Here is a 26351-nt window from a genome sequence, read left to right on the forward strand (position 1 = left end):
AATATGTAAGTTTTTGGTTTTTGATAATTCAATTCCCTTGATGCACCACCAGGTAAGTAACTACATAAATACAGCTGACCCTTGAACAACACAGGTTTGAAGTGTATGGATCCACTTACATGTATGTGAACTTTTTTCACTTTACTACTACAGTACTACATGACCCACAGTTGGTTGAATACAGAGATGCAGAACCATGGATAGGGAGGAAGTAAATGTGAATACAAAAGTACATTTATAAACTATATGAGATTTTCCCACTGCAGAAGGTTGGCCCCCTAACCACCATCACTGCTGAAGGGTCAACCGTAAAATTTTCAAAGGATTTTGCTCATCTGGCTGTCTTCCTGTAAGTATAAAATGAAGTTAAGATAGGAAAAAGTTAGTAGGTAAGGGCCATAATCAAGAGTTAAAGCGAATTTGGGTAAATTAATCTCTTTTAAAGAATTCAAACTTTATTACAGTGATAAAAATGGTATTTCCTTAAAGAAAAACAGTAATGTCAACAAAAGAGTAAACTGAGTAACTGATCACAACAGGAAAAATTCAAATAGGATCTGTGACTTCAGAATACAGTAAAACTATCTCATAAATAAAATTTGATATATGGAAGCTTTGAATCAAGCAATGGCAATAAGTTTCTCAGATTGTATACTAGTTTTAATCACATGAATTAGAAATCAATACAAACCAATAGTCTCTGGCAGTTGTTGAAGTGAATTGCTTGATAATAGGAGATCTTGAAGGTTTTCACATCCTGAAATTCCTTCTTCAACCATCTCAATATTATTTTTAGAAATATCCAAATATGTGAGCTGTTTCAAACTACCAATAAACTGTAAGTTAAAAAAAAAGGAAATCTAAGGACTCTGTCAATAGCAGTTTGTGGAAAGTTTAGATAAGAAACTTAGTGACAAATTATAATTTATAATTAAATGTTTATATGAGAGGATTCATATTTTTTAATGCCATTAGTGATACAGTCAGTAAAAGCTAAGAGCCCCTACTATTTTATCCTAGCAGAGTGACAAGTACATAATTTTCTTTGGGAATTTAGTTGCCCACCATTTGCAAGGGAGTTAGCACATATGGGGATTCATATGGCTTTAGGTCTGAGAATGAACACAATTGTCAGCTGCTAAAATAGCCTATTTCAACAATTCCCTGGGCAAAATGAAACAGGATATAAGCTCAACTGCAACCCCTGGGAAGGACATGCTCCATGACATTAGAAAGAGACTTAAAGTTGACCCTTGAACAACACAGAACTTCACAGACCCATTTACACATGGATTTTTTTCAACAGTAAATACTACAGTACTCCATTGTAGTTGGTTCAATCTGTAGATGCAGAACATCAGACCCTGAGGAGGAATCCTTGTTATGAGGAATTTCAAACAGGGAAAGGTGACTATAAATTACACACACAGATTTTTTTCACTGTGTAAAGGGTTGGTGCCCCTAATCCCTGAGTTGTACACAAGTCAACTGTGTTTTACAAAAATTTATTAGAGAAATATAAAAATTTTAATCAAGAATGTGTTGACAAACCCAATCAAAAAATGCGTGGAAGATCTCAATAGACATTTCTCCAAAGAAGTCATACAGATGGTTAAAAGGCATATGAAAAGACGCCTGACATCATTAATTATCAGAGAAATGAAAATGAAAATTACAATGAGTATCACCTCACATACAGTCAGAATGGCCATCATTAAAAAAAATCTATAAATAATAAATGCTGGAAAAGGTGTGGAGAAAAGGGAGCCCTTATACACTGCTGATGGAAATGTAAATTGGTACAACCATTATGGAGAACACTATGGAGGTTCCTTAAAATACTAAATATAGAACTACAATATGATCCAGCAATCCCACTCCTGGGCATATATCTGGAGAAAACCACAATTCAAAAAGATACATGCACCCCAAACTTTACTGCACTATTTACAATAGCCAAGACATGGAAGCAACCTAAATGTCTATCGACAGAGCAATGGATAAAGATGTTGTACATATATACAATGGAATATTACTCAGCGATCAAAAAGAATGAAATAATGTCATTTGCAGCAACGTGGATGAACCTAGATACTGTCACAATGAGTGAAGTAAGTTAAAGAAAGACAAATGTCGTATGATATCACTTGTATGTGGAATCTAAAAAAAAGAAAAAATGGTACAAATGAGCCTATTTACAAAACAGAAAGAGTTACAGATGTAGAAAACAAACTTATGGCTACCAAGGGGAAAGGGGCCAAGGGATCAATCAGGAGATCTGGATTGACATACACACACTACTATATACAAAACACGTAACTAATCAGGACCTGCTATAGAGCACAGGCAACTCTACTCAATACCCTGTAATGACCTACGTGGGAAATGCGTCTAAAAAAGAGTGGATATATGAATATGTATAACTGACTCACTTTATTGTACACCTAAAACACAACATAGTTAAAAAAAAAAGTATTGATGATAAAAAAATATAATTTGCTTCTATCTAACAGTATTAAGAATAATCATTTTAAATTGATTAATCGTACTTAAAAACATATGATCTGTAAAAATGAGAAAGACAGACAGCAATAAGCAAAGTCTTTAAAATTTGATATACATACCCCTGGAATAAAAGTCAGTCTATTACCATCCATCCAAAATTCTTTCAATCCACTTAGCTGCTCAAGTACTTCAGGCTGTTTAGATGGAAGTGGAGGGGGAGATACATTAATTTACTTGAATGTATTTATTTGGCAAAAGAAGCTCCCCTGGGTATTTCTACTTTAATAATAACTTTCAGTTTTAAAGACATTTTTTTTAAAATTACAAGGGGAAAAAAGCAGAGCCAAAACTCAAGTCTTTCCACTGTGTTATAATTATTACACAAATATTACTTAAGACATTCCATAATAGCAGATTGTATAAATTAAGCTTTTGATTACATAACAGGTTAAAGTATTTACACAATTAGTAAGATCCATTACTTTCAAGAATACAATCAAAGTATACTCTCAATCATTCTCCACAAAAAGATGTAGACTTTTAGGAAATCTTAAAAAAAAGCTATTCCCTGTTGACTAAGAGGGGGGAAGAAAGAAATAAGGCAAGCTACATCTTAAAAGCCCAATAATAAGGAAAAGTAAGTAAACCAAGGCATAATCATATGATAAACCTATTGTGTTATTTTAAACTTCTAGTAATTACATAGTAGAATGCTGTTTATAATAAAATGTTGAGGACCAAAAAATTAAAGTTACTTAGTGGACTTGGTATTCAGGCAAAATTTACCCTTAGGTTATTCACCCCTGGAGGCTCTTCTGAATGAATCCTTTAAAGATATTTCTGTTAACCCACAAACCTGTGTCCAATCATTGACAGTATGATGGCATTGAGGTGTCATCATATCTTATCACTATAACACAAGTAACACATACAAGGCATGTCATTTAGATTTACTGTTAACATATAAGTAAGAATTCTAGGTTTAACTTGGATTAAAAATCTCTCTCTTTGTGCTTTGAATGTGTGTGTGCTCAGCTGTGTCCGACTCTTTGTGACCCTATGGACTGTAGCCTGCCAGGTTCCTCTGTCCATGGGATTTCCCAGGCAAGAATACTGCAGTGGGTTGCTGTTTCCTTCTCCAGGGGATCTTCCCACCCCAGGAATTGAACTCGCGGTCTCCTGCACTGGCAGACAGATTCTTTACCACTGAGCCACCTAGGAAGCCCCTTTTGTGCATTATCTGTTACAACCGTAATAGTAATTTTTTTTAAAATGTGTAATGCTTGAAGAAGGAAATGGTCCAAAATTTAATGATTTTGAATTCTGCTCTGATTTATAAAATTAACAGCAATTTAGAAACTTAAAATAGTTAATATGGCAATAGATTAATACATGTAAAGACAAAACACTGAGAAAATATGTAACAGATAATTTACAAAGCACAGAACATGCATTGTTTAAAAAAGAGTAAAAACATCTACAAAACAGTAAGAGTCATCATATATCAGCTTCAATTAAAATACAGAATATGAAGGATAGTATTTTAGAAAAAATATGAGATACCCAAAACCACCATGCTCCTCCAGTGACTTCAGCTGAAAAGCTATTTAGTGAGCTAATAATTGTCCCACAGGACAATTATGCAGCACCAGTGCTGAGAAACTCTTGTTCTTGAGACTAGCACTTGAAACTTGCAACAATTAAAAAAAAAAAAAAACTTGTAAACATAGTGTAAAATTTTTAATGATGATTTTTCAAGTTAACGAGCTTTTCTTCAAAAAACAAATATCTAGCTTATTATCTGAGTTCTCTTGGAGCAATGACTGAAGACAACAAATTGCTTATATTATTTTCTTTTTGATTCAGCATACTACTTTGGAAACAAAGCAAAAACACAATCCAGACGTCTCATTATCAACTCGAAAATAACAGTTGTTTCATTCAATGTTTTTCTTTTAGCTATTAAGTAAAATTATAGAGAAGTATACTACCACTGAATAAATTCCTAAGCAATATTCCCATGAAGTTATTTTTGACTCAAGTTCTTTTCCTGATGCATTCTAGTCTGATGAAAGCTTTTCCCTTATAATCTTTCAGAATTTCTACTTTCTGTGCCAAAAACTTTTAATTACCTTTTCCATGGGCTTCTCATTAATTTTACATTTTTACCCTCACTCCTATTAGATGTTGTTATCTGTTTAATTATCCTGTCAAAAACTTTTATATCTTGTCTCTCTAAAATATGTGTCTATCTTTATCTGATTTTATACTTTAAAAATGCAAAGAAATAAATACCTTAATTTTCACATTTTTTTCTTGATCAAATGAATGACTTATGGATAGTAAGGCTGGTGAGAACTTACCACTTCTGTGAATTCATTACTTCCCAAGTCCAGTCTTTCCAGCTGGGTCAGTCTATTCATGGTTCTATGCACAATGGAGTAATAAGGAATTAAGTATACAAAAATAACAACAAGGAAACTTGTAAAATATTCTTATGTATTACCTAGTAACATACAGGCTTTCAAATGTTGACAAAATAAAAATAATGATTTTCTAAGAAATAAGTCAGATTTAATTTCTAAATAAAAATGAAATAAGTTATTAATTATTCTCTGATTTTGGTTATTTCTTCTTTGGTTAATTCTCTTCAGGTTATTTCTATCCTTTTTTATTTTACTTTTTGGCCATGCCACACAGTATATGGGATCTTAGCTCCCCAACCAGAGATTGAGCCTGCACCCCCTGTATTGGAAGTGTGGAGTCTTAAAACACCGGGCCGTCAGGGAAATCCTAGGTTATTTATATTCTTAAGAAGTAATTGCAGTAATTACACAGTCCAGAATGCCAGTAACTGACTTTTCATTTTTTGTTTTTTTCACAGAATAACTTCTCAGATAGTATAAATCAACTAATGATTAGATTGTTAGGTAGCTTCATATTAATTACTACCATTTTTCAAGACTGATGGTGTATTTGTAAAAAACTTTAAGATAATTAACTGAAAATTCCAAGAACAGTAAATATTACATTGTTCTCCACATTTTCAAATTAAATACAATTCACAACAAAGTTTTACATGAATCAAAAATATAATTAGGAGACTGTATTTATTTGAAATTAAAGCTACAATATACCATTTTCAAACTTTCAACTCAATACCAACAGTTCTCTGCCGTTACAGAAACCTGAATGTACAAACTGATTTCATGATGAAATAAATTAAGTTGTATTTTACATTCCTTCAGTAACTTCTTAACTGAACTGTTAATTAATTCAAATATATTTTTATTCAAATATATAATTCAAATATATTTATATATATTATAAATATATAATTTATACTCTTAAATTATTATTTTTAGAAAAACCTAATATTTAATAGATTGCTACCAGGTACCCAGTTAAGGAACTACATTAAATTAAAAAAAATTGGGGGGCGCACCATCCCACATGGCCTGCAGGAGGTTCCCTGACCAGCGACTGAACCCTGGCAACAGCAGTAAAAGTGCTGAATCCTAACCACAGACTACACTAGGGAACTCCTTAGGAACTATATTAAATCTTTTTTGCATATGGCAAAATACAATCATTATAATATCAATATATCAGTGTGTTAACTGGGAAATTAACATCATTAAAAACCAACAGACTCCTTAAATTATGACATAAGAACACATATTATTTCTATCTTCTCTTGACATTCAACAAATTCGTAATAGAAAGTAAGACAAAATCAGCTTAAATCTCTCTGGCTTTTTAGTGAAAAAAAATATATATATATAATAATTGTAAAGCAATGTATTATGTTGTGCATGCATGCTAAGCCACTTCAGTCGTGTCCAACTCTGTGCGACCTATGGACCCAGGCTCCTCTGTCCATGGGATTCTCCAGGCAAGAATATTGGAATGGGTTGCCATTTCCTTCTTCAGGATATCTTCCTGGCCCAGGGGCCAAACCTGGGTCTCTTATGTCTACCTGCATGGCAGGCAGGTTCTTTACCACTAGCGCCACCTGGGAAGCCCAATTATTATGTTACTCACCTAATATTACAGAAAGCTAATTTTCCCAAACCCTTTCATTTTAAATATGCCATTTTATCAACACTCCTTTAATTTAATTCATCTCCCAGTACCAATTTTTCTCAAAGTTGCTTTATTTAACTTTGATTTTCTGAGTGCCTATTTTCAGGTTCTATGAGCTATAAAAATTTGACTTCCTTTACTCATATCCGTCTTTGTCCAGAAAACCTGTAATTCAGTTCCAATTTGCTTTATTACAAAGTGAAAAGGTGTTTCCAGGATCTTTCTCAAGAAAGATTAGATACTAATTCCTATGTCCATAGTATTACACCAGGTTGATATGTGAGAAAGGTAAAGAGAGCTGTGTGGAGGGAGTAAGACTTAAAATATGGCTCTATTTTTCTTAATTCAATATTGTTATAATGATAACACAGAAATTCTCATGTAGCAATTCACTTTATATCAACAAGGGTAAATTATTTTTCTAAAAGGGTATAAAAAATTTTACACTGGAAAACTTAATTACAAACAATATCCTTAAAAATCTAAGTTTTAAAACTGATTTAGGAAAACACAAATGACACAGATATGTAATAAAAAAGAGGAAATACATTGTAAAATTTTAAAAGTGTCTCCATCTCAACTTGCTATAGCTAACATGGGCATATCTGGTCCTACTTCATTTAAGATCCAGCTTCCTACTTCAAGGAGAAAGTAAAAGCAACCATCCCTCAAATTTCCTCCTGCTTATCTCTAAACTTTCTTCATATTTAACTCATTTTTACCTTCTCTTCTCCTGTCTCAGATGGAAAATATACATCATTTGTGTTTTTGGTACTGGGCCCTCCAGGATTAACATGGTATTAAATTTCACTGAACTATATACTTAAAACAGCTTTTTCACTGTTCGAATCTTTGATCATAAAAAGATCTACTCACACACACACACAAAAAAGATCTACTCACATAACCTGAATGCACATGACTTTCCTGACACATAAAACCATGGCCTCTTTTTAATTTATGAGGCCTCATATATTGTAAACATGTCTTTAAAAAAGCAATAAAGAATTACATATGCAAATACATGAGAGAGTCCAATCTGAGGTTAAAATTAAAATATAAGAAAAAAAATTAAAATATAAGGAGATAAAATAAGTGAATTACCTATGATATCAGAGACACCGTATTAACTGTAGGCTTAGCTATTTCAGTAAACAGTTTATACCCTTATTATTCAAATCTCTTAACAGTCAAGTTCTGAGCTAATGATTCATCAATGCCAATACCAAATCTCCAAAAAGTCAAACCTTTTTGAATTTTAATAAGGATAATTCTCATTTTAATTTATACTAACAACCAACAATATACACTGTAATCATTCCAGTCTTTTGGGAATCAAAACCATGTACCTTCTTGCCCTCAGAGATTTATACTCATGGGTTGGAGTGGGGAAGAAGAAGGATCAAGTACATGTGCACATGAGAATATGCTAGCCAGGTAGGAAGAGAGTAAAATGCATTTTAAAAATTAGACTAATGTGGTAAATGTCATAACTGATATAAACAAGATGCTACAGAAGTTGAGTACACAGAACAACTAACTCCTGGAAAATGGGAGATGCTTCTATCAAGAGGTGACAACTCTTGACAAATAAATTGCAACAGGAGACTGGGAAGTTTTCTGTAAAGGTCACATATTTTAAGCTCTGCATACAGTCTCTGTCACAACTACTTGACTCTACCACCGTAGAGCAAAAGCAGCTATTAACAACATGAGAGTGAATGAAATGAATGAGCTTCTAATGCAATTTATTTAGGAAAAAATAGGCACTGGGCCAAATTTAACCAGTCTGTAGCTTGCCACTGCCTAAACTATAAAAACGCAGTAGTGAATCAGGATGTTTTAAGATATATCTTCAATATAGGACACAGACGTGCATTTTGAGGCTGTAGATCTGTTTTCATTTTCTTTTTTGCTCTTGGACTGTCATCTCCTCCTGATTTTAGCTTACCAGTAGGGGGCCTTCCATCCCATTTCTAATTTACAACTGACTAAACCATACAAGTTCTGAGAACTAGAGTTATCAGACTTCACACGGAAGACTTTATGGATCTCTCTAAGGAGTACTAAGAAAGAACTGTAGTATAGAAATGGAGACCTTTATTTGGGACTTAGGTGGGCTTTACGTGGTTTTGACTTTTGTCACATAAGACTGAGTTCCAGAAAGCTATGAAATCACTAATAAATACTAAGAGATGTATAGATTGTTATATTGAACACCACTAATTTAAATACAATGACCACAAATGTCAGTCTTTTAAAATAATTTGTACTCATATTTTAGATAATAGAAAATTAATATTTCTCTAAGAATTTAAAATGCTGAACTAAATTTTGGAAAAGATAACACCTTTACTTACTTTGGCAACATTTTCAACTGGTTTTCTCTAAGTTCTAATATTTGGAGTTTAGTTAATCTGCAAAACAAATAAAATAAATCAAGCACCTATGACAAAGATGAAGAATTTAATTAATGAATTAATGTCATCCTCTAAAGTTTTAAAGCAACCAATATTTATTGTGTAATTACAATGTGTAGAATCCAGTGTTAAAAATTGCACAAAAATATAAAGACAGAAAAGACGAGTTTTGCTCTTCAGAATTAATGGGGGAGAAGCTGCAGTAAATATTTCTAAACATATCCGAAGCACAAAGTAATGGTCCCCTAATGTCAATCCTAATAAACTTCCTGCATTTTAATGAAATCCTCCCCCAAATTATTAGTCATTAGTAGATTAGAGAATAATAATTTAAGTCTAGAGTTGAGGTCTGAGAGAGAAAATAAAGAAACACAACAGGACATGGAAAGGGAGAAATCCTCTGGCACTTCAGTGATGCACGTTCCAATAAAATTAGAGGATAAATGAGCAGAAGTACTGGTCCAGAAGTGCTTGCTAATGCTACAAGTGGCAACCATATTATAATATACAACATATCAAGTCAACAGGGTATATACTTTAAACTTTACAGAGTGTTACATGCCAAATATATTTCAATTTAAAAAAGTGGTCCAAATGCCAGACACAGAAATCTAACAAGTACATGAAATGTATGTATATATGTGTGTACATAGATCCATATATATGTGTATGTATATAAAAATACAAAGTATTATAATGTGGGTCCCACAGTTCACTGGGATACAACAATGCCCCAAATTCATTTTTCTTTATTGAAGTACAAATAACAAACAACATTTTGTTAGTTTCAGGTATACAACATAATGATTTGATACCTGTATATACATCTGACCGTTGAACATGGGCATCAGAAGATGGAGTACCCCTTGAGCTAAAGTTAACCCACGGTTGACCCTTGAAAGGCATGGGTTTCAATTGTGTGAATCCACTCACATACAGAGTTTTTTTCCCAATAGTAAATACTATGGTACCACACGATCTGTGGTTGGTTGAATCTAATGGATTTGGAACCCTGGACACTAAGGAACTATAGATATGGAGGGCCAACTGTAAATTACATGCAGAGTTCGACTATGTTGGGAGGATCAGCACCCCTAACCCCCTGCATTGTTCCAGGGTCAACTACATTGGGAAATGGTTACCAGAACAAGTCTAGTTAACATCTGTCACTATACTTAATTATAAAAAAAAAAATGCTTCTTCTTGAGAAGACTTTTAAGATCTATTCTCTGAAGAAACTTTCAAATACACAATATAGTATGGTTAACTATAGTCACCATGACCTTACATCCCCATGATTTATTTTATAAACTGGAGGTTTGTATCATTTGACTACCTTCACTCATTCTGCCCATCTCTACCCACTACTCCACTTCTGGCAAACACCAATCTTTTCTCTGTATTTATGAGGTTGGGGTTTCGGTGGTTACTTTAGATTTCACATTTAAGTGAGACCATATGATACATCTCTCTTTAAGAAAAAAAAAGAACATTGCCATATTAACACATATTTGGATAGCACTTTCTCTAGTAATTAATTTGAACACATTAATAGTTTAATACCTACTGTTCATTTACTGATTCATCTTTTCATTAGAAAAATTACTCAGGGACTATAATACAACAAGAAGCACAAGTTTAAGGAGGGAGCAACGGGCTGGACCCCAGAAACACATTTTTCTTTTCTCTAGAACTTCGATTCCAGTGAAGACAGATAAACCAGTAATTAGACCATTTAAAAAATATGTAAGTGCTGAGAATAAAGCATTCCACCTCAAATATACAAAAATTATTCCAATTTAAACTCATTCTTAAGTACTTTAAAACCAACTCTTAAATTACTTTTTTCTTTTAAATTTTCACTGCTTAGTTTTATTTGGGAAAATAGATTCCAAGTCAAAATAACAAGTGCTGAAGAAACTATAAAAACTACAATGCTTGGAAATAATTACAAAAGAAGAGCCCACGAAACTGTAATTAACAGTATCGCTAAAGCAACCTGTAGTTTGGTAAACTTTGCAAAAGTTTTGTTAAGAGCTAACAAGAGAAGGTTTTAGAAGAAACTATAACTTACCTGCCAAAATTAGCTGGCAAGAACTCAAGGAAAGCATCATTCAGATATAACTGGGTTAAGTTTAACAGCTGAGAAAATCCATCAGGAAGCCTATATAAAATAAACCAGGATTTAAATTTAATTCATATGCAGAATTTAGTCTCCTATTAAAATCGAAGAAACAGTCTAACCAACAGATGTTCTTAACAGATAACAGCTATCTCTTTTATGAGTGATCCTCAAATTGAGATTTACCTTTTATAATAAGTTACAGCTTCAATGTTTGTATCTTCATCATTTTGTAAAAAAGAAGTAAAGCAGTATTTGTCTCAATAAGATAAAATCTGCATATAACAGTCAACTATGAATGAACCTCAACACAGAGAAATGTATTTAGGACATGACTATGACATCAGTAGGCACCCTTGAAATTCACCTTATCTACCAGAAACTGAAAGGACTAAATAAAGAATTCTGAACTTTGACAGTATTGACTTTTGTTGTTGCTTAGTTGCTAAGTCGTGTTCAATTCTTGTGATCCCATGGACTGCAGCCAGGCTCCTTTGTCCATGGGATTTTCCCAGGCAAGAAAACTGGAATGAGCTGCCATTTCCTTCTCCAGAGGATCTTCCCAACCCAGAGATTGAACCTGCAACTCCCGCACTGGCAAGTGAATTCTTTACCACTGAGCTGCCTGGTAAGCCAGCTGACTTTTAGGGCTGGATAATTTTGTGTTGCCAGGAGGCTATCTTCTGCATTAGCACCTTAGCCTCTAAATCACTTGAAGCTAGCACTGCCCACCACAAGTTGTGTAAACCAAAAAATGTCTCCAGAATTTACCAAATAACTGTTAACAGCAAAACTGTTCCCATTTGAGAACTATTGATTTCAATTATTTTCCATTTCAATATTTGGTCCCTAAATAATCAAATAAAGATCATATAATTTTATAATGACCAAATGAGAACTAATATGAAAAGCTCAATGACATTTAGGGTCATATAAGAACCTATAAATAACTTTGCTTTTATTTCTTCTGCCTAACAAAAGAAATTACACATCTAGAACTTGATGCTAGAATAGTATTTTCAGGTAAAGGTAAAACATCATCTTTACACGTTTTCCTTTACATGTTTGTCTACGTTTGGAAAAACCTGTTAAGTTTGTACAGTAAGTCCGCTACATACAAACCTTGAAGTTGTGAGCTTTCAAAGAGGCAAACCTGCATCTACAGGTTCAAACATCAGAGTCCACGTGTCTGGAATACACTGTCATAGGCATGTGTCCTCTGCAACTGCTTGTGCTTCTGTGTACTTTACTGAAGAGTATTATATACAGTAAGAAGTAGTACGGTATCTTTATTTCAAGCCCAGGATGTGCAGAAGCAAGCATAAAAGCAGCACTGATGTAGCTGGTAGTACTGCATTTTTCTAGGTACTATACTGTAAGATTAAAAATGTTATCTTTACATTTTGTTTGTTTTTTATGTATTATTTGTGTGGAAAGTATTATAAACCTATTACAGTATTGGGTATCTAGGCTAACTTATGAATAAACTAGCCTTATGAATGTGCTCTCAGAATGCAACTCGTTCATATGTAGGGGATTTACTGTAATATGTGAAAGCTGGTTTCAACTTTCATTTTAGCTATACTAAGCTATGCTTTACAATATTCATCTTTTGCTTTGTCATTCTATTTTTTCAAAATTTAACAGCTCTGTTACTAGGAAAGCATTCTGCTTCAAGCCATTATGATCACAAAAGAATATGTGTGACCTTTCATATATAATACAACCAATCATCTAGCTTTTTCTTTTTTTGTTTTTAGCTTTTTGACTTTTCAGTTTTTCTTATTATTTTCAAAAGTTTGAGTGTGCCACACATTGGATGTGCAAGTGAAGACATTCTTATATTGCACAAGTAGCACTGAGCTAAGAAGGCCTAGGTTCTAGTCTCATTTTTGACATTAACTAATCATGGGACTTGGAGAACACCACTTGCATTATCTGTATGGATGTCAGATTCACCTTTATAATATATGGGGTTGGAAAGAATATTAAAAAGGCTCCTTTTTAATCTAAAACTAAAATTTTGTATAGATTTAAGATTGATATGAACTGTTGATTCAAATGTAGAAAGCAGTATTCTACTTTATCAGAGTTGCTTTATTCACATAGGTAACTATAATTCAAAGGAGAAGAACTTACTTGGAAATAGGATTTACACTGGCCTCCACAACTGTCAAAACTTTACAATTTTTTATATTTTCTGGAAACTCTTGTATTCCTAGAAAATGAACAAATAATCATTAAGTGTAAAGAATCTATTACAAAGGAGAAAATCATAACAATATTAATAATTAATGTACACTTTACAGATTCAAAATATATCAACAGAGTAAAATATTGATAAACTGACACCAATGTCAACCAAACAGAATCACCTCCACAACAATTTCTCTCTTCTCTTTGGCCTCTTTATGACAACTGCTAATTATCAGACATGACTAAGAAACTAAACGACGACGACAAACCATCTTGTTTAGTTTTACCCTCCTTTCCTTCTCTCTGTTCATCAGAAAATCAGTGCCTTCTCTGTGTGGTGGTAAGGACACAAAATGCAGAATAATCAGCATTCTTCCTGTGTTTTCACATAAAAAGAGGCACTACTTTAAAAAAATGTTCATTGGAGTAGAGTTGAGTTATAATGCTGTGTTAGTTTCTGCTGCACAGTAAAAGTCAATCAGTTAAACATACACATACATTCATTTTTTAAAAGGTTCTTTTCCTATATAGGTCATTACAGAGTATTAAGAAGAGTTCCTTGTGCTATACAGGAGGTCCTTATGGTCCTTATTATTTATCTAATTTTTATATAGTAGTGTAGAAAAGAGGCATTACTTTTAATATCCTGGGTTCCAGATTGAGCTGGCCTCTAATACATATAGGGTAACAAAGCTGAAAGCAAAGCTGAAGACAGAAGAGGTACTGATAGAGAATATGCATCAGATATGCCAATGGACATGCCTGAGGCAGTTATACACCAATACTTCTGCAAAATATAACACAAACGTGACAAGTCAAATTATGGTAGAAGTTTCTAGGAACTTAATCTTACCTCAACTTACCTCAGCAAAAACATAGCAACAATAATTGAGTTAGCAACAATAATTAAGTTAGCAACAATTCATAGACCAACCTTAAGTAGCACTGTTGTAATCCAGACTAGAGGAATGCAAATTAATAACTTTAAAAAAATGTTCCCAAAATTCTATTAATAGAAAACTCATTCCTTCACCAACACAACATGACTATTCAAGAGGGCTGACACTGGAGGGTCACTGAAGGCTCTGTCAACTTCATGAATGTACGATTCTAAGCAAGTTTATTACCGAGCCAACCACAGAATTTCAGATGATGAAAAATGAAATGATACAAAATCATCAACTGGCAAATACTATAGCAATAACTGATCAGTCAAAACTTATCAATGGATACTATAATTAGTGGGTAAAAGAATGAAGAGAAACAGTATATCAATATAGTTTCAAAGCTTCTCCCGCAAAATGCATATTAATTTTTAAGAGGGGAAAGAGTAAAGAACTCTCCTAGGCACCAACCACTTCAGCTATTTAAAAGTTAGCAGTTACCAGTGTCATCATAGTGCAATTCATCTTAAGATACACTGGGAAGGGGTGCAACACCTACTGTCATATTCCTTCCCCAAACACCAACCTGAATTTAATCATAAGCAAATATCAAACAAATCCAAATGAAGAGAAATCCTACAAAACTGGCCAGTAATCATCAAAACTATCCAGTTTAAAAAAGTTGAAGACAAAGAAAAACTGAATAACTACCCAGATAAGAGAAGATGAAAGAGAACTAGCTATGGTAAATATCTAAACCTACTACTACTATTACTACTACACACACACACATGCATGCACATAAACTGAAAAGATCTGAGTAAGACTGGGAGACCGTATCAATGTCAGTATCATTACTGTTCTATAATAATTGCAATTATTACCAATGAGGGAAACTAGGTGGTTAAGTACAAGGGTACCAATTTGTACTGTTTCTTAAAAACGCATGTAACTCTACAATCATCTCAATAACAACTTCAAAAATCTGGGCTCAATGGTTCCTTAAGGAAAGGTTTTTATCATTGTTGTTGTTATTAAAAGTCAATTTCCCTAAAGGTTTCAACATGATTCATTTTAAAGAACTTTTGCTAGAATTTACAAAGTTCATGTAAAGCTTCAAATCAGAAAATGTTAACACTGATGAATATCTAATGATATTAAGGAATTACTGTTAGCTGTTTTTTATAAATTGTGGTAATAGTAGAGTGGCTTCATCTTGAAATATTTATGTATGAGAGAGATTGTTTGGCAAAGTATAAGGTATACATGTAACATACCGGTATGTTATACTTCTGGTTGATAGGCACATCAGATTTACTGTATTATTCTCTACTTAGATAACAAGATTTTAAAAAAAGGACTTTAAAACAGCCATGGTACTTAAAGGGAAAAAATTAACTAAATGATGGGGAGGAAAAGATTAAATATAAGAAATGGAAACTTTACAAGTGATAAAAACAATACATCTAAATGAAAAAACCACAGGATAGGATTTAAAGATTAGTCACTGCAGGAGAAAATGTCAATGAGACAGAAGACATGGCAACAAAAACTAGTCATTCTGAAACACAAAGGGCAAAAAGTAAAGAAACCCAGTGATACCTGGGACAATGTCAAACAGATTAACGTACTTATCTATCTTTAGAAGTCTCTTTCTAGGCACCACAAAGAGTACTTGTTCTATGAGGGGAGAATCTTTGCCTCTCTTGTGCATTACTGGAATAGGACATTGTACATAGTTACCAGTGTCACTCAATAGCTTCCAAATTCTTTACCGTGGGGGGCAGTATCAATTTTCATACTACAATGCCTATTTATATCTTGCCGACATTTGATGATATCTTTACTTTTTGCCAATAAACACTTTCTGAGAGGGTTGAACCTCACAGACATAAACGAGATATGAACTAAAACTAGATATTTTCCTGATATTTCCTAGAAAGTCAAAGTGAAAGTCGCTCGGTCATGTTCGACTCTTTGCAACCCCACGGACTATGCAGTCTACGGAATTCTCCAGGACAGAATACTGGAGTGGGTAGCCTTTTCCTTCTCCAAGGGATCTTCTCAACCCAGGGATCGAACCCAGGTCTCCTGCATTACAGGTGGATTTTTTACCAGCTGAGCCACAAGGGAGACCCAAGAATACTTGAGTGGGTAGTCTATCTCTTCTCCATTGGATCTGCCTGACCCAGGAATCAAATCAGGGTCTCCTGCATTGCAGGAAGATTCTTTGCCAACTGAGAGCTATTTCCTAGAGTTGAACACATTTTCACATTTACTGATCTATTTAAACTTAAGTATAGCTGATAAACTATATTACATCTCAGGTGTACAGAATAGTGATTCAATATTTTTTACAGATTATACTCTATTAAAAGTTATTACATGATAAAGGCTATAATTCCCTGTAATATAAAATATATCCTTGATGCTTATCTGTTTTATACATGTTTGTGCTATGTTAAGTCATTTCAGTCATGTCTGACTCTCTGCAACCCTATGCACTACAACCTGCCAGGCTCCTCTGTCCATGGGATTCTCCAGGCAAGAATACAGGAGTATGTTGCCATGCCTTCCTCCAGGGGATCTTACTAACCCAGGGATTGAACCTACATCTCCTATGTCTCCTGAAATGGCAGGCAGGTTCTTTACCACTAGCATCACCACATAGTAGATTATATTTCTTAATCTCATGCCCCTAACTGGTCCCTCTCCCCTCCATGGAGGAATCAATCTCCCTGACTTCAGACTATACTACAAAGCTACACTAATAAAAACAGTATGGTGTTGGCACAAAAACAGAAATTGAGATCAATGGAACAGTATAGAAAGTCCAGAAATAAATCCACATACCTATGATCAATTAATCTACAACAAAAGAGGCAAGAATAAACAATTGAGAAAAGACAGTCTCTTCAATAAACAGCACTGGGAAAATTGTACAGCTACATGTAAAATAATGATTAGAACATTCTCTAACACCATACACAAAAATAAACTCAAAATGGATTAAAGATCTAAACGTAAGACCAGAAACTATAAAACTCCTAGAGGAAAACATAGGCAAAACACTCTGACATAAATCACAGCAGGACCCTCTATGAAGCACCTCCCAGAATATTGGAAATAAAAGCAAAAATAAACAAATGGGACCTAATGAAACTTAAAAGCTTTTGCACAACAAAGGAAACTATAAGCAAGGTGAAAAGACAGCCCTCAGATTGGGAGAAAATAATAGCAAAGAAAGAAACAGACAAAGGATTAATCTCAAAAATATACAAGCAACTCCTGCAGCTCAATTCCAGAAAAATAAAAGACCCAATCAAAAAATGGGCCAAAGAACTAAACAGACATTTCTCCAAAGAAGACATACAGATGGCTAACAAACGCATGGAAAGATGCTCAACATCACTTATTATCAGAGAAATGCAAATCAAAACCTCAATGAGGTACCATTACACGTCAGTCTAACTGGCTGCTATCCAAAAATCTACAAACAATAAATGCTGGAGGGGTGTGGAGAAAAGGGAATCCTCTTATACTCTTGGTGGGAATGCAAACTAGTACAGCCACTATGGAGAACACTGCGGAGACTCCTTAAAAAACTGGAAATAGAACTGCCATATGACCCAGCAATCCCACTGCTGGGCATACATACTGAGGAAACCAGAATTGAAAGAGACACGTGCACCCCAATGTTCATCGCAGCACTGTTTACAATAGCCAGGACATGGAAGCAACCTAGATGTCCATCCAACCAGATGAATGGATAAGAAAGCTGTGGTACATATACACAATGGAATATTACTCAGCCATTAAAAAGAATGCATTTGAATCAGTTCTAATGAGATGGATAAAACTGGAGCCTATTATACAGAGTGAAGTAAGCCAGAAAGAAAAACACCAATATAGTATACTAATGCATATATATGGAATTTAGAAAGGTGGTAACGATAACTCTATACGTGAGACAGCAAAAGAGACATAGATGTATAGAACAGTCTTTTGGATTGTGTGGGAGAAGGTGAGGGTGGGATGATCTGAGAGAATAGCATTGAAACATGTATATTATCATATGTGAAACAGATCACCAGTCCAGGTTGGATGCATGAGACAGGGTGCTCAGGGCTGGTGCACTGGGATGACCCAGAGGGATGGGACGGGGAGGGAGGTGGGAAGGGGGGGTTCAGGATGGGGAACACATGTACACCCATGGCTGATTCATGTCAATGTATGGCAAAAACCACTATAATAGTATAAAGTAATTAGCCTCCAATTAAATAAATTTTTTTAGATGTAAAAAATAAAAATAAAATGCAAGTCAGATCATTCTCTGAATGACCTGACTCAAACCCTTCCAAGTGATTCCACTTGAATGAGAGTAAATGTCAAAGTACATACAAATGCCTACAAGACTCTACCTTTTTGCTACCAAATCCCTACCTTTCTGACCTCTATTCCAATCACTCCCATCTTGCTCACTATGTTTTAACTACTATAGTCTTCTGTTTCCCATACATGCCATGGACACTCTCACCTTACAAACTATACACTGGCTGTTTCTTCTTTCTGGTACATTCTTACCTTAGACATATGCATCGCTAACTTCCTCACTTCCACCAAATCTTTGTTCTCACTTTCTCAATGAGGACTAACCTCAATGCTTGCGTTAGCTTGTCTCCAAAGATGGCTCTTTCATCCTCATACATAAAGCAGGCATAACCTGAATTTCATCATGAATTAGTTCTTCATTAACAATTTCAACTACCTGTTCCTTTTTCATTCGCACTTGACTTCAACAGTGTTCTTTCTTTGTCATATACTCTTTTCATAAGAATTTAACTCTGTTGCTAAAATTAATAAAATGAAGATACTATTAAACATGGCTATCCTGCTCAGATTAATCTATTTTGGTTATACAGAAGAGTTCTCTTTTTACTGCTGAGAAAGAGAAAATACCTCCTGAAATCTAATCTAAGAACTGGCCTGGTACTATCAGCTAGTCCTTGGTCTTTCTATGAACAAGATGCAATTAAAGGGAGACCTTGGTATTTCCCTGTTGAACTAAGCAATTTCACGTAATACCAATATTTAAGGAGGCCATTCTTTAACCACAAGAGATCAAGACAATCTTGATCAATACAATACAAGACAATACAAGACAATCAAGATCAATACAAAAGCGTATTTGTATTCACAACTTAACAAAGACAAAATGTGAATCTTGTCCAAGCCATCCCTTCTAACGTATGACTGCTGCTACTTTATTGATTATAGCTTTAGCTTTGCTCTAATCTGCCCTCCCTATAGATAACATTTATTAATATTCTCAATCACATAATTATACCTCTTGACAGCATTCCATTCATAGCAAACACTCATATTCTTAAATCCTCTTCCAATCAAGTACAAGCCCAAATCCTGTAACAGTCTTTTAGCACCTGCTGCGACTCCCCTTCCATTCCCATGGCTCAATCACAGGTAACCCTGGGGATCTTTGTTTGGAGGGCATCAATATCCCTCCAATGACCCAAATGTACAATGTAAGTTAATAGTGGTTCTTTACTGTTTCTGTATTTTAAAGGCTATGGTAACAAATAGTACAGAATGTAACACTGATTTCCAGTCAAGAGTCTGAACCAGAAATTGCCAACTTAAATGATTATACTGGCTAGGGGATAACAGATGTATGGTTAGCATCAGGTATAACACAGTGAGTGCTAAGGCCTATGGTAAGGCACAGTGACTGTACACCCCACTTATGGTCTACATTAACAACACACTTAGCAGTGACCAGGGATCACCAGACTGTGTTTTTTAAGTTCCATGTCAGTTTAACACAGGATTTTTCTTCTTTCGTTATCTTAAATAAGCTGATTTATTAAAACAGCTGAATTTAAACAACATTAACTACTAAGCAAATCAGCAACTTTAGAAATTTTAAAACAGAAAAATAAGTGACTTCCCCAGCAATCGATAATTTTCCTTGTAATCAATATAACTTCTTTGAACTTAAAAGTGAAGAGCCTTTTACAGTATTTTGTCCCCAATCATCAGATTTTCTCAGATTCAAGGAACTGCTTCCTGTTTTGACCCATAAACTTTCAACCCATTCTTTCTGACTTCTCTCCGTTAAAATTCCTAGTTTTTATTCAGTCTGCTTATATAGAGAGAATTGACAGCTAGATAGTCTTCATTTCTTTTCTCTCTCCATCAGCTTTCTCTATCAACCCCTTCTGCAAATTATTTTAATCATCATCCCTATTAGTCTGCTCAAGAAAACAGGCCAGGACTTCTCTGGCAGTCTAGCAGCTAAGAATTCATCTTGCAATGCAGGAGACGCAGGTTCAATCCCTGATTAGGGAACTAAGATCCCACATGCTACATAATACAGCAAAAAAGAAAAAAAAGCAGCAGCAGCAGCCACTTGAACACAATGGATATTAAATGTTAATTTCTCTAACACCAGTTGCTATTTGCAGTGGCTTGGCATAGCAGTTTGGTGAGCTTTTCCTTTCTTTAAAAAGCTAACAATAAACCAAAACCTTAGACAAGAAAAAGAATCAATTGACTCATAAATTAAGACTTTAGTTTTATCATCAAATATAAATGATAAAAAGTGAATTCCTTACAAAATGAAGAAAAATATCAACACCTTACATTTATGTACTTCCTGTACACACACTGGTTCACAGTGTGGTTAGCAGTCGCATGAGCAGAACGGGAAGTGGTGATATTGATGAAATTATGTATAGTCTAACTGAGAACGGAGATTAATTTCCAAATATAGCAACATGGCAAATAAACAAAGAAGTAACGATCAGAATACAACTCAATTTTTCTCTTTCTAAATAAATATTTTAATCACTAAGCCATATTACTTGGCAAGTGAGAAACACTGGAAGAAATATCAAAATATCAGAAACTAAGAAAAATGAAAGGAAAGAACCCTAAAACAAGTGCTTTTAAATAAATACAGCTTGCTGAAACACTAATAAAGTATGCCACAGTGTTTCCTGCCTCCTTCCAAGCAGGGAGCACATAGATAGTAAACACGAAAAAAATGTTATATTAAGATATAATAGAATATCGTTAATTGAACTGATAAAAACACCTCAAAGGAGAAGAATACTAGAACTTTGATACGAGATTAAAGCATCTTATGCAACATTTAACATGATGAGATGCTGTAATAGAGAAGATATGTAGGGGTGCTGCTGCTGCTAAGTTGCGTCATTCGTGTACGATTCAGCAACCCCACGGCCGGCAGCCCACCAGGCTCCTCTGTCCACGGGACTTTCCAGGCAAGAGTACTGGAGTGGGTTGCCATTGTCTTCTCCGATTTAGGGGTGTATTTAAGGGTAATTCAATTTTCTCATTCAGAATAAAAGATGAAACTCATCCATCTCTAACATAATGGCCATCTTAATACTAAATGTAATTAATTCCATAATTTGATAAACACTGCTTTCATTTAGCATATGCTATCCTTTCTTTTAAGCAAGCTGTTAAATATACAACTAATGAAACTCAAATTTTTCATAATCAACCACATCACCCTATAATATGCATAATATAGTCTTATTTTCAATAATGTAGACTTGGAGTTCTCTGGCGGCCTAGTGGTTAGGATTCTGGGTTTTCACTGCTGTGGCCTGGGTCCCTGGTCAGGAAACTGAGATCCCACAAGCCATGAGGCACAGGCAAAAAGTAATAGTAACGTAGACTTGTATAAGCATATACTTGAGGATTACACAGTTAATTAAAATAGTCTCAACTCTATAAAAGTAAAATGGGTTAATTACATCAGCTGTAATGATGACTATTAGATTAGGAATTAGAAGTACTAGAATTTTTGTCAGTCAAGGTAATGGTTCTGACATAATCATAGTTTCCTGTCTCTCCTCACTTACTTTGTTCACCATCAATGAAATGCAGTTGCATTGAGACATTAAAGACCAAGAAGAGAAGAAAACAAACAAAAGGCAAGGGGCTGATTCTGCCATTTAAAAAATAGATGAGATCACATAGAAAGAAAAGAATAGACAAAATCAACTTGCTTTTTAGTGAAATAAACTGTAAGGTTTTATTGACAATTATAACTAATGCCATTCTCTTTCAAAGCAGAATACTTAAGTGCTTATCCTAAATCTTTTGGTCACATAGAAATTATCTCTAACTCTTCAAAAAAAACTCACAAGCTGACAGAATTGTACAAAGCAGGTTTTCAATAACCCACAAAGAATTGCTGAAGCTAGAATGAAAAAAAGAGAGAAACACTATATAGTCCAATGGGTTGTCATAACTCAAACACGCTATTCTTTGTGTGAAAGTCTAAGATATTGATGGAATGATGTTGTAGGGCATAATTGCACAATTCTCAGTTTAGAGAAGTCAGTCTGGAATTAGTGCATTTTCAGGAGGATAATAAAGCATGTGCATTATTGAGCCAAGGAATAGTTTCATACTATGAAGACTAATAACATTGCTTGCTAGCCTTTCCCAGGTGTATGTAATTTTATCAATAACACCAAAAAGTAGAAGAGATAACCCTTCAGAGTGGAAGGTTACACTTAATGACTTCTAAGGTCACAATTCCAAAGTTCAACAATGCTACTTAACTGTCAGTGTATGTACAGCTACAATGGTAATGGATTAAGTTCATTTACTTTGGAATTTACGCAATACTTGCCACTCTATTAAGCATGAGGAATGGAAACAAATTTCAAACTGCCCTTGAAGAAGCTGAGGAAATTAATTAACCTCAAATAAAATCATGAGAGGAAAACTCTTAACAATTAAAAACCAGCTGATCTGAACTCTACAAAAACAACAATGTCACAAAAAGAGGGGCAAGCTGTGTCAAAGAGACACAACTGAAAGCTAAATGTAATTTTTAACTTGGTATAGGCTGGGCAAATAGCTAAAAAGGGCATTATTAGGCAACAGGGGAAAATATGGTGTCAAATTTCTTGAGTGATAATGATACTGTGGTTATGTATAAGAATTTCTCTGGTCTTGGGAAATGCTTATCCTAATATTATTCCAATATATTATAATATGCTCACTCTAAAATTTTTAAGTGTTACTTCTCGCTCACTTCAAGGTAAGGAGTTAACAATTTGGAACATCTCTTCCACACTTTAATGTTTATCAAACTAGGCACACAAAACCAAGACAGTGTACCCCAAGAGGACAGTGACTGTGTCCTTTCACTTTCCATCATTAATTTGTAATCCAAGCTCCTAATAAAGTATCTGGCGCAGAGTGGTCTCTCAATAAGTATTTGCTGATGTTCAATTCATTAATGTAGCACAAGTTTTTTTTAAACTTTAACACTACACTGTAAGTATTTTATGTCAGTATCATATGGAGCTACATTACAGTCCATGCTTACAGATCATTCAAAATGTGTGATCAACAACAGACATTACAGTTAGTTGTTACTTGTTTCTCACCATCACAAACAAGGCAGTAAATAAATACATGAAAAAAGCAGATTTAAGGACACATAAATATGTACATGCACATATCCACAGCATTTCAATTAAAGCTATTTTAAAACATTTATACTTTTTCTTCATTTTGCTTTAAATTCTCATAGATTTATACATATATATATAAACCTAATATAACTGACTACAATCTGACTTTTTAATCCTTTTTTATCTGGTAAAATACAAAAGAAATTTTATTTATTTAACATGTCCCCAAGCACAAAAGTTAGAAAAGAAAGACTCTTACCATTCTTGCTGACATCCAGTTCCCTGAGATTAATGAGATTTGCAATAGATGCTGGTAATGCTGTTAAATCATTATCTGGCAAACTCAGTTTGTGTAGAGACTGACAGTTAAAAAGTTGCTGTTGAAACAAGGTAGAGAAAGATTTTGATTATTCCTTCAGTTTCCTTAAATATGTCATTTATTAACCTTTAGAAAGACAAATATTATCAATGTCATTAAAACTGAATGAATTATACCTACACACATACCAGAGAAGATCTCTTATTATTTTATGCTATTACAGATCTGAATACAATTGGACTACTCAGAATGATTTATATCCTCACACTTCTACCCTAGGCAAAATGCACTTAACAAAATCTACCATATGGTGTATATTCTGTTAGGATCATAAGAAATAAGTGGCTGCTAAATATAGTAAACTAAAAGGGCTTCCCCAGTGGCTCAGATGGTAAAGAATCTGCTTGCAATTCAGAAGACCCAGATTCAATCCCTTGGTCAGGAAGATCCCTTGGAGAAGGGAATGGCTACCCACTCCAGTATTCTTGACTGGAGAACTACATGGACAGAGGAGTCTGGTGGGCTATGGTCCATGGGATAGCAAAGAGTCGGACACAACTGAGCAACTAACCCTTTCACTTTCACTTTGAATCTTATGTTTCAAGCATCCTTATTCCAAAATTTAAGTTTATAATTTATATAAATTCAAATATGTAAAATTGGTTTTAAATGAATTAAAATACAGAATTCTGATTTGAGAGAGAAAAATAAAATAAGGGAGCACACATACTGTTATGCTAAAATCACAATAATGAAAATGTGACTTAAATATATTTAACCAAAGGCAGTAAGTATGTGGGCTACTTCTAAGCTTCATACCAAAAAAAACCTTTGCAGAGTACAGAGGATTTTTAGGGTACTGAAAATACTATGTTTGATTGCATAATGATGAATACATGTCATTATATGCATTGTGCTATCCACAGAATGCACAACGCCAAGAGCAAACCATAATGTAAACTATGGACTTTGGGTGATTCTGATTTTTCAACACAGGTTCATCAGTTCTAACTACTGTGATGGTTTAACCACTCTGGTACCAAAGAGGGGTGTTGATAACAGTGGAAGCCATGCATGTGTGGGGACAGGGTACATATTTGGTAAATCTATGTGCGTCTGTTAGTCACCTAATCGTGTCTAACTGTGACCCCATGGACTGTAGCCTGCCAGGCTCCTGTGTGCATGGAATTCTCCAGGCAAGAATACTGGTGGGTTGCCATTCCCTTCTCCAGGGGATAGTCCCGACGACCCAAGGATCGAACCTGGGTCTCCTGCACTGCAGGCAGATTTGTTACCATCTGAGCCATTATGTGGCCTTGGGAAATCTCTATACTTGCCTCACAGTTTTGCTGTGAATCTAGAATTGCTCTAAAAAGTAAAATCTTTAGGAAAAAACAAAAGTGTCTGCAGGATGGCACTGAATAAATCCTATTTAGGGAGAGAATTCTTCCAAAAATGGAAAATTGCTAGGCAAGATAAGTGATTCAGTTATTTGCACTATCAAACCATCCCTCTCTCTTTTCAACACAGTCCCCAAAATGAGACCTCACTGGCAGTGATTAGAAAATGGGACTAATTTTGGTCTTCCATTTTCTCTAGGAGACCTAGCTAAGGAAGATAAATTCCCTGCTGAAAAATAACATGCAAGCAAACAGTCAATTACAAAGCACCCTATCATAACCTAGGGAATAAAGTCATGAACATACAATCCACAACTTCTAATATTTTATCCATAGCTATATAAAGAGCTCTTTATGAGACAATCTTGGATGGTGCTGGCTTTCAGAATGATTTTACTACTATACTAGCCACCCAAAGAGCAACTCTTCCAAAACAAGGCTGCCATCCAGGATGTATATAAACACATACATAAATCTAAAACAAATATTTTATGTTACAATAGATACATGCAACACTCTATTTTCTACTCTATGATAGTTAGGGTTACCAAATAAAATACAGGATGCCTGGTTAAACTTGAAGTTCAGATAAACAATAATTTTTTTAGTGAGAGAGATGTCCTATACACTGCATGAAACACACTTATACTAAAAAATTACTCTTTATTTGAAAATTGTAATTTAATTGGATGTCTTGTATTTTTTGTCTTCTAAATTCGCCAGTCCAAATAAGAGTTTATTTTTTGGAAATGCCCCATACATTAAATAGATTTTTATGAGCCACTAATGAGTCTACACCCACAGCTTAAAAAACACTGTTGTTCGGGTGGTAAAACTATTGCAACTTTTTCTGCAAAAATAAGAAACTGAGTAGGGGATGAAGTCAGGTTAGAATTTAAGGGAAAAAAAGAAGTAACCACTAAAATATTTTAGC

General features: G+C 34.4%; 1 protein-coding gene across 8 annotated transcripts in view; it reads right to left on the minus strand.

Annotated features, from left to right (window-relative positions):
* The window catches only part of ERBIN (erbb2 interacting protein), a 119586-nt gene that overhangs the window by 44304 nt on the left and 48931 nt on the right, over positions 1 to 26351 (minus strand). For all 8 annotated transcript variants that reach the window (XM_043489188.1, XM_043489187.1, XM_043489186.1 and 5 more), the window contains exons 4-10: positions 23958 to 24075; positions 13273 to 13351; positions 11086 to 11175; positions 8952 to 9008; positions 4869 to 4932; positions 2625 to 2699; positions 692 to 836 (exon numbers count right to left, since the gene is read on the minus strand). In XM_043489188.1, coding sequence (XP_043345123.1) covers positions 692 to 836; positions 2625 to 2699; positions 4869 to 4932; positions 8952 to 9008; positions 11086 to 11175; positions 13273 to 13351; positions 23958 to 24075 — 628 coding nt within the window. The remainder of the gene's footprint in view (positions 1 to 691; positions 837 to 2624; positions 2700 to 4868; positions 4933 to 8951; positions 9009 to 11085; positions 11176 to 13272; positions 13352 to 23957; positions 24076 to 26351) is intronic.

This window comes from Cervus canadensis, chromosome 16 (genome assembly GCF_019320065.1).
Source record: "Cervus canadensis isolate Bull #8, Minnesota chromosome 16, ASM1932006v1, whole genome shotgun sequence".
Lineage (NCBI taxonomy): Eukaryota > Metazoa > Chordata > Mammalia > Artiodactyla > Cervidae > Cervus > Cervus canadensis.